The sequence below is a fragment of the Dasypus novemcinctus genome, chromosome 9, assembly GCF_030445035.2.
Source record: "Dasypus novemcinctus isolate mDasNov1 chromosome 9, mDasNov1.1.hap2, whole genome shotgun sequence".
Taxonomy (NCBI): Eukaryota; Metazoa; Chordata; class Mammalia; order Cingulata; family Dasypodidae; genus Dasypus; species Dasypus novemcinctus.
The window spans coordinates 68114172-68129682 of record NC_080681.1 but is presented as its reverse complement, the minus strand read 5'-3'; the positions used below and the strand labels follow the sequence as shown (position 1 = coordinate 68129682).

At 38.2% G+C, this 15511-nt stretch overlaps 1 protein-coding gene across 10 annotated transcripts in view; it reads left to right on the top strand.

The window, feature by feature from the left end:
• The window catches only part of PATJ (PATJ crumbs cell polarity complex component), a 435722-nt gene that overhangs the window by 402833 nt on the left and 17378 nt on the right, over positions 1-15511 (top strand). For all 10 annotated transcript variants that reach the window (XM_071217421.1, XM_071217419.1, XM_012519032.3 and 7 more), the window contains 4 exons: positions 1464-1578; positions 2568-2599; positions 5719-5841; positions 6570-6674. In XM_071217421.1, coding sequence (XP_071073522.1) covers positions 1464-1578; positions 2568-2599; positions 5719-5841; positions 6570-6674 — 375 coding nt within the window. The remainder of the gene's footprint in view (positions 1-1463; positions 1579-2567; positions 2600-5718; positions 5842-6569; positions 6675-15511) is intronic.

The window sequence follows — 15511 nt, the reverse complement described above, 5'->3', positions numbered from 1 at the left end:
TTTCTGAGAATTTTAGGTATTATGGTGACGATCCTCTGTTGTCCCATCGATTTAGTTTTTTTAAACCTAATTTAAATGTATATATTCTTTGTGAAGTATACTGATATCTGCAACTTACATGGAAATGAATAAAAAAGAAAAAGATGAATTGAGGAATAGATAAATATGTGGATATATGATAAAGAAAATACAGTAAAACATTAATTGTAGAATCCAGGTGGTGTTTACATGGGTGTCAACTGTATAATTCTTTCAGTTTTTCTATGTTTGAAATTTCTCATGTTTAAGAAGTGTTAAAATAGTAACTAGGGAAGCGGCTGTGGCTCAATCAGTTGGGCTCCCGTCTACCATATGGGAGGCCCTGGGTTCGCGTCCCGGGGCCTCCTCGGGAAGGCAGGCTCGCCCGCACGCTGCAGAGAGCTGCCGGCCCGGGTACTGCGGTTGCCACCTGGCCCACAAGCACCTCAGAGAGCAGACTCAGCAAAGTGACACAACAAAAAGGGAGACAAGTGAAAACACAGAAGAGCGCACAGCAAACGGACATGGAGAACAGACAGCAAGCAAGCCACAAGGAGGGGGAGGAATAGAAAAATAAAATAAAATATTAAATAACGCATCATAACATTAAGGAAATGGATCAAATTATAATGTAGCAACTGATAATTGTGATTTAGCTCAAAATTCATGAGGCAATTGCGCATAGCCTTGATAATTTGAAGAGAAAAAAATTTTTCATTATTGGTGATATTTTCTGTACTTAGAAAGGGCCTTTGCCATGTATATAATTTTTGTTCATTAGCCACTAGCCGTAAAACGACTGTGCATTATAGACCTCTAAGTATTTATTTAAAAGAATAAAAGAATAAATAATGAAAGTGTAGCAGATTGTAGTAAGTTATTATTTGAGAAAAATCTTTGAGAAAAACATTCCTTAAAACATGCCTTTTTCCCTTGATATTTGCTGCTTTCTCCTATAATTGAGTGTCCAATTGATTAAGGTGCAATTAATCAAGGTTTTCCTATACTTGTTTTAGTAAAATATATAATGTAATTTCAGTAATCGGGGAGGAAACTGTAGCCCTGAATGACTCATAATGTCCATTACCTGAGCTTATATCAAGACTATGTAACAATCTAGGAAAATGTTTTTTATTTCATGTGGAGCAAGAAAAGGGTGGGGGAAAGAGGTGTTTTCTACCTTAATTATTGAAACCATGTACAAAAGCATATATGATGGGAGGAGAGGGGATAGAGAACACAATGGAGAAAAATGTTAAATGGGGTTGTGTTAGAGTCGTAAGAAAGAGAATATGGGGAATTTTTGTTTATTTTTTGGCCTCTTCAGATTTTCTACTACATGGTTATGACTATTTCAGTAATTAAAATAATAATAATAATTAGTATGCACTTTTTAAGACCAAGTCTATGTTTCAGCATGACTGACCACTGGATTTCCTTTTCAGGGGAGTCAGCATAGCACACATAGCAGCTTCCATCCTTCCCTTGCACCTGTTATAACCAGCCTGCAAAACCTGGTCAGCACCAAAAGAGTTTCAGATCCTTCCCCAAAAAACCCAGGTATTACTTGGACATACCCCTGACAAAACCATCCTTTTTACCTACCGTTGAAAGTATTAGTGATTTCAAAAGCAAACTTTTCATCTTCAGTCAAGCTATTTTTAAACCTTTTGACTTGGCCACATAATCCCAGTCTTTCTGAAGAGCCTGTTCTAAAGGAAGATAATATACAGAATTGGGTGGGACAGAGTGTAAACTACAATGTAAACTGTAATACATGCTTAGGAGCAGTATTCCAAAATGTGTTAATCAATTGCAATGAATGTACCAAATTATGAGGGGTGTTGTTAATGTGGGAAAGTGTGGGAGAAGTGGGGAGCGGGGCATGTGGGAATCCCCTATATATTTTATGTAACAATTATGTAATCTAAGTATCTTTAAAAAAAATAAAGGAAGATAAGCCATGGAGATTCATTTTTGGAATGTGCATTTAACTTTATACAGATACACATAAAAAAAGAGAAAAGAATAAATTCAAAGTGCTTCAAAAATAAAATCACTCACAAAGAGAAAATAAATTACAGGTCTCTGGAGACAAATGAGAAGTGCATATACCATTGGGGTTGGGGCAGAGTGAGCTACCTTTTTAAGTCTTTCATTGGGTAGAGCTTATCTTTAATTAAGGCAGAAAAATGTACAATGAAACACAAATGGCTTACCCTTCAAGCCATTTGTTCACCATTTTCCAAGCAGGAGCTATTGCAGTTCATCAGCTTTTGTCAGGCCAAATGATTATGGCCACATCTATGTCAGACAGAGAGGACTCCTTTGTAATACAAGACATAACCCCTGACCGGTGGCTGCCAGTTTGGATGCTGAGAAAGGATATAATTCTTGCTTACAGTAGTGTTCTCTCTTGAAAAACCTGGAAAATGTTACCACTTTTTTTCTTAATGTTACCACTTTTATAGGACAATATTATATCCTACATATATTATCTCTTATTTTGAAAAAAATTAATTATGTTGCTTCTTTGTTTATATGCATAGATATGGGACCAAGGACAGTTGAGATAATCAGGGTAAGTTTATTATTTTGCTATTTTTTTCTGGTTTATGTTGTTTTTGCATAAAATGTACATTCTCCCTTTAATAAAATTTATCGTATTGTTTTTGTATGGTTCCAAATTCCTAAAGTAAATATATGGTCTATGTAATATAAACAGAAAAATACAATAAAATACAAAGGTGACCGCTGAACTTTTTGGTCCATGCCCAACCACTATGTTTTCTGCATGTATAGATATTTCAATTTTTTAAAATAAAACATGGTATCCTATTGGACCTACTCTTATAACTTGTCTTTTTCACTGTGCCATATGAACTTTTAGCTATGCTGATAAATATTTTTGACATCATAGAGCATGATTTTTATTGGTTGCATAGTACTCCATAATATGAAGGTGCTAGATTTTCTTAACCAGCTTCATCTTAGTAAACAAATAGCATTTTTCTCAATTTTTGCAATTTTCTCAAAGATAAAACATCTTTGTACTTTCATTTTTTGCCCTTCTCATGGATGATTTCCTCAGGAGTCATTCGTAAACATGATACTGTTGGGTCAAAAGTCTTGGCTTGTTGTTAATGGCATATATATATATACTGCCAAATTGCCCTGCTGAGAAAATTGTGTAAGAGGCATTTCAGTTCATAAATTTGTCAAGCCCTTATTTTTCAACTCCTACATGAAATCCAGAATATAAAGACAACTTCTATTTTGATCACTTAAGTAAGGTTTTTAAGAAGTAGTAAAAACTTAGGACATTGTAATCATAGTTCAACTGCAATTAGTTTTCTGGAGCCAGTCACAGCTGCGTTTGAATGCAGCTCCACCATTTATTAGGTCTCTGACCTTTAGCAATTTATATAAGCTCTATTTTTTCATCTTTAGGACAGATGTGATAATGCTACTTTCCTGGCAAGATATGTGTGTCTCAAATGAGATAATTCATATAATGTACTTAGCGTAGTACCAAATGCATCAGGAATGCCCAAGAAATGATATCTATTCTTATTGGCTACAGTTGTAACTCAGTCAGCCTTACTTGTTCCCAGTGTCTTTCCACCAGAGTGGCAACACGGATGTTCCTATGATGGGGAAGTTAAATGTACCAACAATGTACTTAATTACAGATAAATTATGAGTAAATTAAGGAAACATTATCATAATGGATTTGAATAAAGTCAAATTATTCCATAAATGTCTCCTCATTCATTCTGAGATTTAGAAAGTAATATTATTTGCTATTTCCTTAGTCATTTTCAGCCACTTGTTTTTACAGTTTTTATAATACAGCCTGTTTCTTCTAACCCTGTTCTTCCACACGTGGTCCCAGCAGAAACTTCATCCTACCATTTTACACTCAGAAGTTGACTTTGATGCATTCAGAAAGTATTACTAGACACCAGTACTTTGGAAAACAGGATATGAGTACCTGTGATCAGAAAAGTCGGCATTGCCACTGTTCTGTTATAGGCATTACCTGACAACATTAAGAATAATATAAAGACTAAAGAATAACTCCTCAAACTTACGACACAAGCATTTAAAGTGCTTTCCTAGAGGGTTTTTGTCATTTTGTTCCATTTTTCCCTTTTCTCAACTTTCTTGAGGTACAATTGAAGCATACTACATATAAGCACACATATATTTAAAAGTTTAATCAGTTTAAACTGTGGAAACCTTGTAGCCATGTAGATCTCTTTACCACAAGTATGCTGCTGACATTGAAGTCATAGTTGTCAGATGTTTACATCTATAAAAATTGAGAACCCAACATCACTCTTCAAATTTTTGCTTTCAGCAGTCCTACATATTTTAAAGAACGTAAGAGGAAAATCAGTCATGTTTTTCTGGTTCTTTGTAGATCAAGTTACTTAGGATTTTATTCTGGACCTCATGAGTGCTATGTTGTATAGACTCTGAACAATGTCTGAAGAATGTTGTTGGTTTTGTTTTAGCGGGCAATCAACTCAGGTTCAGACTGCAAGTTCTGTTTCTCCTTCTTTAGGCGATAGTTCAAAGCTCAGTTCAATTCTCTAAGCCTTTGCTGTGCTGGTATGGGTCTGTCCCCTGCATGCGTAGCTTAAAAAGGAGCCTGGGAATTCTGTGGATTCTTATGCAGAATTAGAGGATCGCCTTCTCCAGATCTCACCACTTTGGTTTTAGCCATTTGGACCACTACATTTGCAGCTTCTTAACTGGGACTCGCCCTCGTGGCAAAGCTGTCAGAAAAAAAGAAATCTGGAAAATACACCCCCCTGCAGTTGTTTCTCCAAATTTTGAATCTCCACCATGATTTGTTTGTGTTTCTTTACTTTTGAGAGGCCTCAGGTAGTTTTGTTTTGATTTGTTTTATTTGACAAGAATTCTTAATTGTACTCGGCAGGACAGATGGGCCTTAATGTATTTATGCCACCATGCTAGAACTGGAAACTGTCCTCTGTTTTATTTTGATGATTTTTAAAATATTAACCCTGTGATATAAATGTGGGATAAACCTGGACTAAAGCCGGGGTCTCTTCACCAGGGTCTGAGTGAACTGAGTATTCTCACATAAAGATCTTAGGGAACATTTTCAGTCACATTTTACTTCTCCATCCTGTTTTCACTTTAGTGGTTGTCCTCTAACATCCTTTGTCGTAACTCAGCCATGCAGCTCTTTAGAACCAAGTATGTTTGTTCACACTCAGAAGAGCATGATGTGTGGCAGTTTAATCATAAACACCATATGAGTATGAACTTGCCAAGTCTACATCAAAATTGGCCACTAAACTGAGCAGTAGCATAGGATATTTTTACTCCTACTGTTGCCATTTATTGAGCCTATTCTATATGCCAGGACTATACTATATCATCTCATTTAATCCTCAAACCAAAACAGACAGGTAGGTGCATTCTTCCTATTTTATACATAGAGATGGAGGCTCCAAGAGGTTAAGAAATTTCCCCAGAACCCCACAGCTAATTAAATACTAGAACTGAAACACGGGTCTTTCTGACTCCAAAGGCCCTACACTTAACTCCTATGTTATCCTGGCCTCCTGTGTTGCAGAAGGAATTTTGTTCAATAGCTATCTGGGGACAATCAAGCTGTAGCTCTTTATTAAATATATAAGCATTGTTTTCTTTCTTTTTTAGGAGCTCAGTGATGCCCTTGGAATCAGTATTGCTGGAGGAAAAGGAAGTCCCTTAGGAGATATCCCTATATTTATTGCCATGATTCAGGCCAGTGGAGTGGCAGCACGTACACAGAAGCTTAAAGTAAACAAGAAGGGAATAGTTGAAGTGCTAACAGCATGTGGTGGGTTGGGGAGGAAGTTGCAGCCATGGGCAACTCGTTTAAAGTTGGAATTCCAATAGCCATCAGAGACCCACGCTGAGGGAAAAATGCATTAGAGAACGTTTATACCTGAAATTCATTAGGTCCCAGGGCATATAAAAATATTATTATTTTTGTATCAAAGCTTTTCAGTGAAAGAAGAAATTGCAACTTATTTGCAAAACTTCCCATGCCCTTTTTAGTACCTCATTTCACCTAAAATTGACTTTCAACTGACAGTCTTCCCTTAACAAAAAGAGTCAACATTTTTATGATTTTTTTCCTATTGCTCCTTAATCTTAATTTAGGTAGAAAAATAAAACAGAAATTATTTGGCTTCCTCATTAAAGCTTTATTGAACAGTTAATTTGTGCACCCCGCTATTACTGGCGAATGGATGTCTGAAACACCACCATTACCAAAATACAAAAGGGGCCTACCGCGCCTTTTAATAAGCAAATCTAACCCCCTTCTTGTTTCTCTGATTGGTCTGTATTTGGGGAAAGCTGTAAAAATTCCTCATGCTTCTTGAACATGCATACAAAATTGAAACAGAGAATCCTTACAATAGCCACAAATGGGAAATATGGCTTACAAAGAATTTTAAGCAGTCTTCTCAAATTTAATTTTTCTTAATGATAGTGATTTTCTACCACTTTTGTACTTCCAGGTTGGAGATCGGATTGTCAGCATTAATGGGCAACCTTTGGATGGGCTGTCTCATGCGGATGTGGTTAATCTGCTGAAGAATGCCTACGGGCGCATTATCCTGCAGGTATTGCGATCAATGAAACATGCAGCTGCACAAGGCAGATAAGTGGCGTGCAAAAAAGATTGAGCGTCACTGGCAGCAGGCATCACCACCCAGCAGGGTGCTTGCTGGTGTGAATTATGAAGGTTGAAAGCAAGAAATTATTATTTTTATTCAGAAATTCTTTAATGCCACCCATACAGGCAGAGAGCATGATTATATGAAAGCATAACAAGGGGAGAAAAATTACTCTTTGCTTCACATGATAAATCAACAAGGCTTTTAGTTTCCAGTATTCTTTTGTAAATCAAAGTTTTCAAGGAATAGGAAATGATTTCTTTTCTTATGCCCAAAGACTTACTCAACTACCCCAGTGCTGCTGCTTCCTCTCCCTTTAAAGGAAGGGAAAAATACAATGCTCTTTTTCCTGTAGCATAAATGATTGCCAACACTGTTAAATTCTCACTGCTTGGTAGTCATCCACTGAGGAAGACAATTATTTTTCAGCTGTGTTCCCCAAGAGTATTGTCTAGAGGCACAGGAAAATATACTAGGAAGTAAAAGCAACCTGTGCCATTAATTACCTCTCCATATATTTCAGCCTTCAAATGTTTCTGAGATTGATAACCATGCAGTGAATAAGAAGCAGCAGTGAATTTCATTAATGAGTTCCCCAAAATTATAACCACTGTGCTTCTGCAGGAGTAGTATAAAATGGTTAATAGGGAAAAAGAATAAAGCCCACCACTCAGTAGCTTAGAGAAGTTCAATTTGAAAAACCATTGCATTTGGGAGAATCAGTTTGCGAGTGCTTAATTCTAGCATCTCAGTGGTGTTAAATCCAAAGTGCTAAAACAGACCTGAAAAAGTAAATGTCTTTCAGCATATATGAAGGGACTCATGAAAATACTGTCTTTCAATGGAGTTTATATACTAGGCCAAATATTATTAAATTATTTGGACACAAGAGTTCCTATTAAACACAAGCCTAAATGTTAGGTAGATGGGCCATAGATTCTGCTTCTCCAACTCCTCCTTGTCTTCTCTTACCATGGAAACTTACACAGTTGTCTTGCACACCTTCTTCTTCCCTTTCCTCAACCATCATGAGAGCCTACACATCCTTTGCTTTTTATTATTTGATGTGCTTGCTCTTCCTTCAAGTTATGCTGACCCCTAGAGGCACTACAAGTGCAACTCTTCAATTCCAGAGCCGTGGACCATTTACAGAGTTTTAAGAGGAAGTTATTTCAAATCATGATAGCTGTAGCAAGAAAGAAGTGTTGTTTCAATTAGCAAAATTGAATATTATTGATATTTTCACACGCTGATATAATTTGTTCAGCTCCGCCTTCCTCACAAAGAAAAGAGAAGACCCAATTTTAAAAGTATAACAGTAAATATAAAAAGTATCTTATATGAAAATGAGTTCATGTTTTCCTGTAGAGAATTAACAGGTCATTTCAGCCGATTTGCCACTGTTAATATACTTTTGAAGTTCTTTATTTTTTCTATTCCTTCTATATTTTAGGAAGAAAATGACATTTGGTTTCAAAATGTTCTCTTGCCTCGATCACATTCATTGGTGGTATTCTTTTCTAAAGCATGCCTTTAAAAGAATAATAGAGGGGAAAATGGAATCCTTTGGAATTTTAACAGTTGTGGGTATGGAGAATACATGCCATCATAGGTTTTAGACACAAATCTCAGGAACTTTATATCCTGCATCAAACATCTTTCCATTGCATAGTTTTTTGGTTTCGTTTTGATTAAAACGATGTGTGTGGAGTAGTAGCATCAATGTAATTGTCACAGCTGACTTGTCATTAGGTAATTATTTTCATTATCAGGTGAGCCAGACCATTGGCAGAGTGGTAGGACCAGTCAGATAATTGTGTGTGGTGACATGGAAAAGACTTAGTGGCAGTGGATCTTGCAAAGCAATCAGCAAGTGCAGATTAAAGATTCAGGTCTGGGTCAGCAGGCTGCAGGATGAAGAAAGGATCTGAGTGTGAGAGACAATCAGCACTTCTGGTAGCCTCTCCCCACAGTTTAAATTATCTCCCAGGGTGATATGGAGGTAAATATGTCTCCCCTTAAGGGAGTCATTAACTCTGAAGGTTTCTTATTGCCAATTATAGATTGGTCAGTTGAGGTTGATTTGGCTACTGGAGGTCATTTTATTTTATTTTTTATTTTCATTTTATTTTATAGTAAAATTCAATTTTATAAATCTGCATATGTAGAAATCTGCATAGAAAAAAATCTGAACTACCAAAAAATGTTTTTTTGGAGGTCATTTTAAAATGTCTTCAATTACAATTGCTTCTATAGTTTCATAGTTAAATGTGTAGGGTTTGGTTTTTGTTGTTTTCCCTGATTCAGCTCTGTTATCTATGGAATTATTTTTTAAAAAAAACCTTGATTGGACAATGCTCAGGTAACCCAAAGTGTGTTCTAGAAAAGTTTTCTGTTGTTTTTACTTTTTTTTTTTTTTTAAGAAGTGAAAGAGAATCATCTTTGTTGAGATTTTTGGTTCCAAGTAGCAGAAACCATCTGTATTAGTCAGGGTCCTGTAGGGAATGTTGTTTTTACTTCTTACTTTGAGGACATAGAAGATAAAAAGAGCAAATCAAAGATCTTATCACAAAAGGAACCTGTGGTGTTCACTTAGGTTCATTAAGAGATTTTTCCAGGGAAGCGGACTTGGCCCAGTGGTTAGGGCATCCGTCTACCACATGGGAGGTCTGCGGTTCAAACCCCGGGCCTCCTTGACCCGTGTGGAGCTGGCCCATGCGCAGTGCTGATGCGTGCAAGAAGTGCCATGCCACACAGGGGTGTCCTCGCGCTGGGGAGCCCCACGCGCAAGGAGTGCGCCCGTAAGGAAAGCCACCCAGTGTGAAAGAAAGTGCAGACTGCCCAAGAATGGCACCACACACACGGAGAACTGACACAACAAGATAACGCAACAAAAAGAAACACAGATTCCCATGCCGCTGACAACAACAGAAGCGGACAAAGAAGATGCAGCAAATAGACACAAAGAACAACCAGGTTCAGGGGGATGGGGAGAGAAATAAATAAATGAATCTTTTTTTAAAAAAAGAGATTTTTCCAAACATTTTTAAGCTTGGGGGAATGGATGGATTGAGGTAGCATTAACTGAAGTAGGGAATAAGGAGTATGTTTGGAGAGAAGATAGCAATTATAGCTTGAGACAGGCATGGAGCTACCCTGCAGGCAGAAGGAAACCTGCCCATAATGTTTGGGGAGATAGTGCAAGAAACTGAGGGAGAAATGAAGCCATCTAAGGCTGTTGCAATATTATCATCTCTATTGCTTGGCACATTATACTTGATAGATACTGCTTGAATAAATCAATGAAAATCTAGAGAGAGGAGACAAAAACAGAGGACAAAGGTTTCAAGTTAGCAGCAGTTATGAAAGGCAGAAGAAGAGTGTCTACAAGCAGAGAGATTAATTAAAGGTCTGGGGAAGCGGACTTGGCCCAGTGGTTAGGGCATCTGTCTACCACATGGGAGGTCCGCAGTTCAAACCCCAGGCCTCCTTGACCCATGTGGAGCTGGCCCATGCGCAGTGCTGATGTGCACAAGGAGTGCCGTGCCACGTAGGGGTGTCCCCCGTGTAGGGGAACTCCACGCACAAGGAGTGCGCCCCGTAAGGAGAGCCGCCCAGTGCAAAAGAAGGTGCAGCCTGCCCAGGAATGGCACCGCACACACGGAGAGCTGATGCAGCAAGATGACGCAACAAAAAGAGATATAGATTCCTGTGCCGCTGACAACAACAGAAGCGGACAAAGAAGAACATGCAGCAAATGGACACAGAGAACAGACAACTGGGGCAGGCAGGGGGAGGGGAGAGAAATAACTAAATCTTAAAAAAAATAAAATAAAATAAAGGTCTTTCTACAAAGTAGCTTGGGAAGCTCCCTGAGGGCATCCTTCAGATCAGACAAAACTGATACAAGAGGGTCCACTGTTGGTTAGAAGAGAGAGACTTACCGTACATCATAAGATAACATAAAAACAGTGGCTTTCCTCATGAGTCCTAGATTGAAAATAGGAGAGAAAAGGTAAAACATGCAATTAATCCAGAAGATCGAATAGCTGACAAATAGTTGCAAAAAGAAAAACAGAAAGAGGAAAATAAAGAAATGAAAGAAAGTTAGTTTAAAAGCCCATTAAGCAGTGATCAGAATAACATAAGAATAATACCTGTATACATCTAAAACTTTCAAAGAGAAAAAAACAAGCTACGTACAAAAGAACAAGAAATTCAAGTGGCACCTGACTTTTTATCAACTATATTTCTGAGAAAATTACTTTAGGATATACTCTAACCACAGAGCAAAACAGAAAGGGAAGCCAGTGAATCTAGAGCTGCAGAGAATGGAAATCACAGGACGATACCTGTGAAGCCAGCCTGGAGAACAGCTCGTCCAAATTAGAGGAGAGAGGGCTACAGGAGAAATGCCTGTGAATTAAAAAGGAGACAGTCATATTAATGAAATCAGTATAACCAAATGTCAAATATTGGTAGCAGAGGAGGTTGGAAGGATTTTGGTGGGAAAGAACATATGAAAGTGTTAAATCCTTATCTTCTATAATAAGAAGTGATCAGATATCTAAAACTGAAAAATCAAGAAATGTTTTCCATATTATTTAGAATTACAGAAGAAACAGTTAAAAGGATTGAAAGTAATTGCTTTTAGGGAATAAGAATTAGGTGTGGGAAGTGGACTTGGCTCAACTGATAGTGTCTGCCTACCACTTGGGAGGTCCAGGGTTCAAACCCAGGGCCTCCTGACCTGTGTGATGAGCTGGCCCACACGCAGTGCTGATGCACGCAAGGAGTGCCGTGCCACATGGGTATCTCCCGCATAGGGAAGCCCCACACACAAGGAGTATGCCCCATAAGGAGAGATGCCCAGCATGAAAAAGTACGGCCTGCCAGGTGTGGCGCCGTACACACAGAGAGCTGACGCAGCAAGATGGCGCAACAAAAAGAGACACAGAATCCCAATGCCATTCACAAGAATACAAGCAGACACAGAAGAACACAGAGAATGGACACAGAGAGCAGACAACTGGGGGGGTGGAGAGGAAGGGGAGAGGAATAAATAAAAATCTTTGAAAAAAAAAAGAATTAGGGATGGCGCAAAGGAGTCCTTATCATGAAATACATATAAAATTATTTGGACTTTTAAAATGATATGCTTGGGGGAGCAAGTGTGGCTCAAGTGGTTGAGCACCTACTTCCCACGTGGGAGATCCTGGGTTCAGTTTCTGGTGCCTCCTAAAAACAAAAACACAGCAAACAAATGTAAAAACCAACTCAGAGGAGCCGATGTGGTTCAGTGGTTGAGGGCTGGCTTCCCACCTATGAGGTCCTTGGTTCGATCTCCATCCCTAGTACCTAAAAAATAAAATAAAAAATGAAAATATATGCTTGTATAATTTTTCAAAGTTGAAGTAAAAAGAGATTGTTGGAAATTGTTAAAACTACAGAAATTTAAATATATTTTTAAAAACCTAAAAAACTAATAGAACTTATAAATGAAACTTCAGTGGAAAAGTTTGTAAGCTAAATTCTCATGTTTTGGAGTAGGAAGTCAGTAGATATCAAGATGATAAATATCAAAATAGTCGTATAAGCATATTATTTAGCTTATAGCTTTAGAATTTTTTTTAAAAAGTTCACTGTGTCTCTAGGGAGTGCGAAGGTTGACTTTTTTTGTCACGTAGTATACTGTTTAATTTTTTATCAGGTGCACATAGAAAGAAAATTAAATATCCTGACATTGAAGAAAGAGAACAGAAAAGAGCCAGCAGCTGAGTACATGTCCTGGACACCAGGGGTGAAAAAGAATTTCAAGGATATACAATTGCCAGTGAGGCAGAATTAAATAAAATCTGTGTTTAAAAAAAAAAAAAAAAAGGCTACTCCAGCTGGCAGTTACATCACTGGCAATCTTTGAAGGAATTTCTTCATTTCCGAGATTGGCAGCAAGTCAGTAGAGAACAAGCGAGTGGTTGAGGACAAAGGAGATAGGTGGGGTGATGTTCCATCTGAAAAAGCTAAGGAGAAATGCTGCAGATGAGTTTGAGTCTGGTGGCTTCTCTTCTAGCCTTGTTTAGAAAAGGATTAAAGGAAAGATTTTAAACAGAAGCTAAAGGAACTGAGTGGAGCAGTGCTTCTCAAACACTTGCACCCTTCACCGTCCCTTGGAGGGCTTCCTGAAACACAAGTTCCGGTTCCCACCGCCAGAGTTTCTGTTTCTGTAGGACTGGGATGGGATCCCAGAGCACATTTCTAAAAGCTCCCAGGTATTGATGGTGCTACTGGTTCAGACTCCACACCTCAGACGTACTGGAGTAAAGCACATTATTTAAAGATGAGTAAAGATTTGTAGATGCTATTTTTTATGCCTGGGGTACCCTTCTCACTCCACCCTCATCCCCTCTTTATAAAACCTTGTAAATTCCTTTGTTTAGAAACTCTGAGAATAGGGAATGCCTGGGGTTTGGTTTATAAGTAGTTCTTAACCTTTGTTGTATAATAAAATCACTGCTTTCAATACTGAGTCCTGGATCCCACCCAGTTTCTGATTTAATTGGTCTAAATATCATGTGGACATCAGGATATTTTAAAGTTCCTCAGTGATTCTAGTATGTAACCAGGAGGAAGATACCTATCTATGCTGAATAGAAAGCCAAATGAAGCCAGGTAGAAGGTAAAATACTGCAGGAAAATACAGTGAACTATACACAGGTCTGAAAAACGAGGAGCTAGGATAAGTTCTGAAGGAGAGGTAAGCTTTAGTATCCAAAAGTTGTGGGTTTGGAGAGCAGATGTAGGTCAAGTGGTTGAATCTCTGCTTCCCATGTATGAGGTACCAGGTTCAATCCTCAGTACCTCCTAAAACAAAAACAAGCAAACAAAAAACCAACTCTGGGAGCCAGTACAGCTCAGTAGCTCAGTAGGTTGAGTCTCAGCTTCCCATATACCAGGACAAGGTCCCGGGTTCATTCCCCAAACCAGGTACCTCAAAAAAAAAAAAAAAAAAAAAAAGTTGTATGTTTGAATCTCTATGCTTCAATTCCATCCAAAATGGGATTTTTTCTTTTCTTACAAGGCTGCTATGAGGATTAAGTGAAGTATAATGTAAAAGTGTTTGATGAAGTGAATTGCAAATGGTAAGCACTAAATTAGTGTTTATTATAATATAGCCTTCAAGTCATAGGATGTTAAAACTCCCTTTTAAATGGGGTTCTTAACCTTTTTTCTTCCACTGACCCCTTTGCCAGTCAAGTGAAAACCACAGAACATAGAGGCAGATAGATTTATGACACTCAACTAGCATTGGGTCTAACAACTACCGTAATTTTGAAGAATGGATAAGCGTAAGCAATTTTTCAAGATATGCAACAACTGTAATGTGATATGAAGTGAGTACTACTGTAATTTATTGCATACATTCATAAGTGAAGGAAATGCTAGACTTCAGTTAGCGGTCAGAGAAAATTAAGACAGTAAGATGATTTTTTTCAATTTAAGCTCCATGGCCCCCTGGTCAAGAACCCCTGCTTTAAAATCATGGAGTTGGAGTGTACCACTAGAAGGAGATAAGGCCCCTTCATATTTTACTCCAAACTTCAAACATTTTTTTGACAACTCAGACTGTGGTTTATTAAATCATTTAATCACAGAGGAAAAACAGTTTAAGGAGGAAACCCTGTTAAAGAGAGAAACAACTTGTATTAGTCAGCCAAAGGGGTGCTGATGCAGAATACCAGAAATTGGTTGGTTCTTATAGAGGGTATCTGTTTGGGGTAGGAGCTGACAGATACCAGGCCATAAAGCATAAGTTACTTCCCTCACCAAAATATTATTTCCACATGTTGACACAAGATGGCTGCTGACATCTGCAAGGGTTCAGGCTTCCTGGGTTCCTCCCTTCCTCAGGCTTCTTTTTCCTGGGCTCGGGTTTCCTCTCTTCCTGGGGCTTGCTTCTTTTTCCTCTGTGAGCTTACTTCCTGGGGCTCCAGCTTAACACTTCAGCATCACACTCCAACATCACAAACCCTCCAACTCTGTCCTTTGCCATGCCTTTTATCTGTGATTCCCCACTGACACAAGAGGTTTACCTGATTACTTAATCAAGCAAACCTCTGAATCCGATATAATCTAATATGCCAGAGGAAAAGATCAGTTTACAAACATAATCCAATATGTCTTTTTTGTAATTCATCAATAATATCAAAGTGTTACACTCTACCTTCTGAATTCCAAAAAGACATTACGATATTAAAAAAAAAAACAAAAGCACCACACCTTAAATCAATTACAATGCAAGTACTAAATCATACCACAATCAATTTAAAGAAATACAGTTTGTCTTGGGGCAAAGTCCTGTCTGCTATAGACTTCTGAAACTTACAAAACAATTCATCTACTTCCAATGCACAAATGGACAGACAAAGGATAAACATTTTCATTACAAAAAGTAGAAATTGGGAGGGAAACATGAGTCAGTTTCTCTACAGATCAGTAAACCTGCAAGGAATCCTCTGTTTGATTTCAAAGTCTGGGAGTTATTCCTAAAAAGATGGTTTCTTCTCCTTGGGGCCATATGGGAACTCATCCTTTCCACTGGCTTGCCCAACGGCCATTTTCTTGGTTCCACCCTCATCAAGCATATGGGTGTCAACCAAGCTCCAGACCTCTCCCTCCAAGAGTGTTGGGGTGATTGCCACCCCTTATCCAATCTTTGGGTTAGAGTCTTAACCCCCTAGTACAGTGATGTGAAGACAACATTCCCCCTAACCTTTGGCATCAGG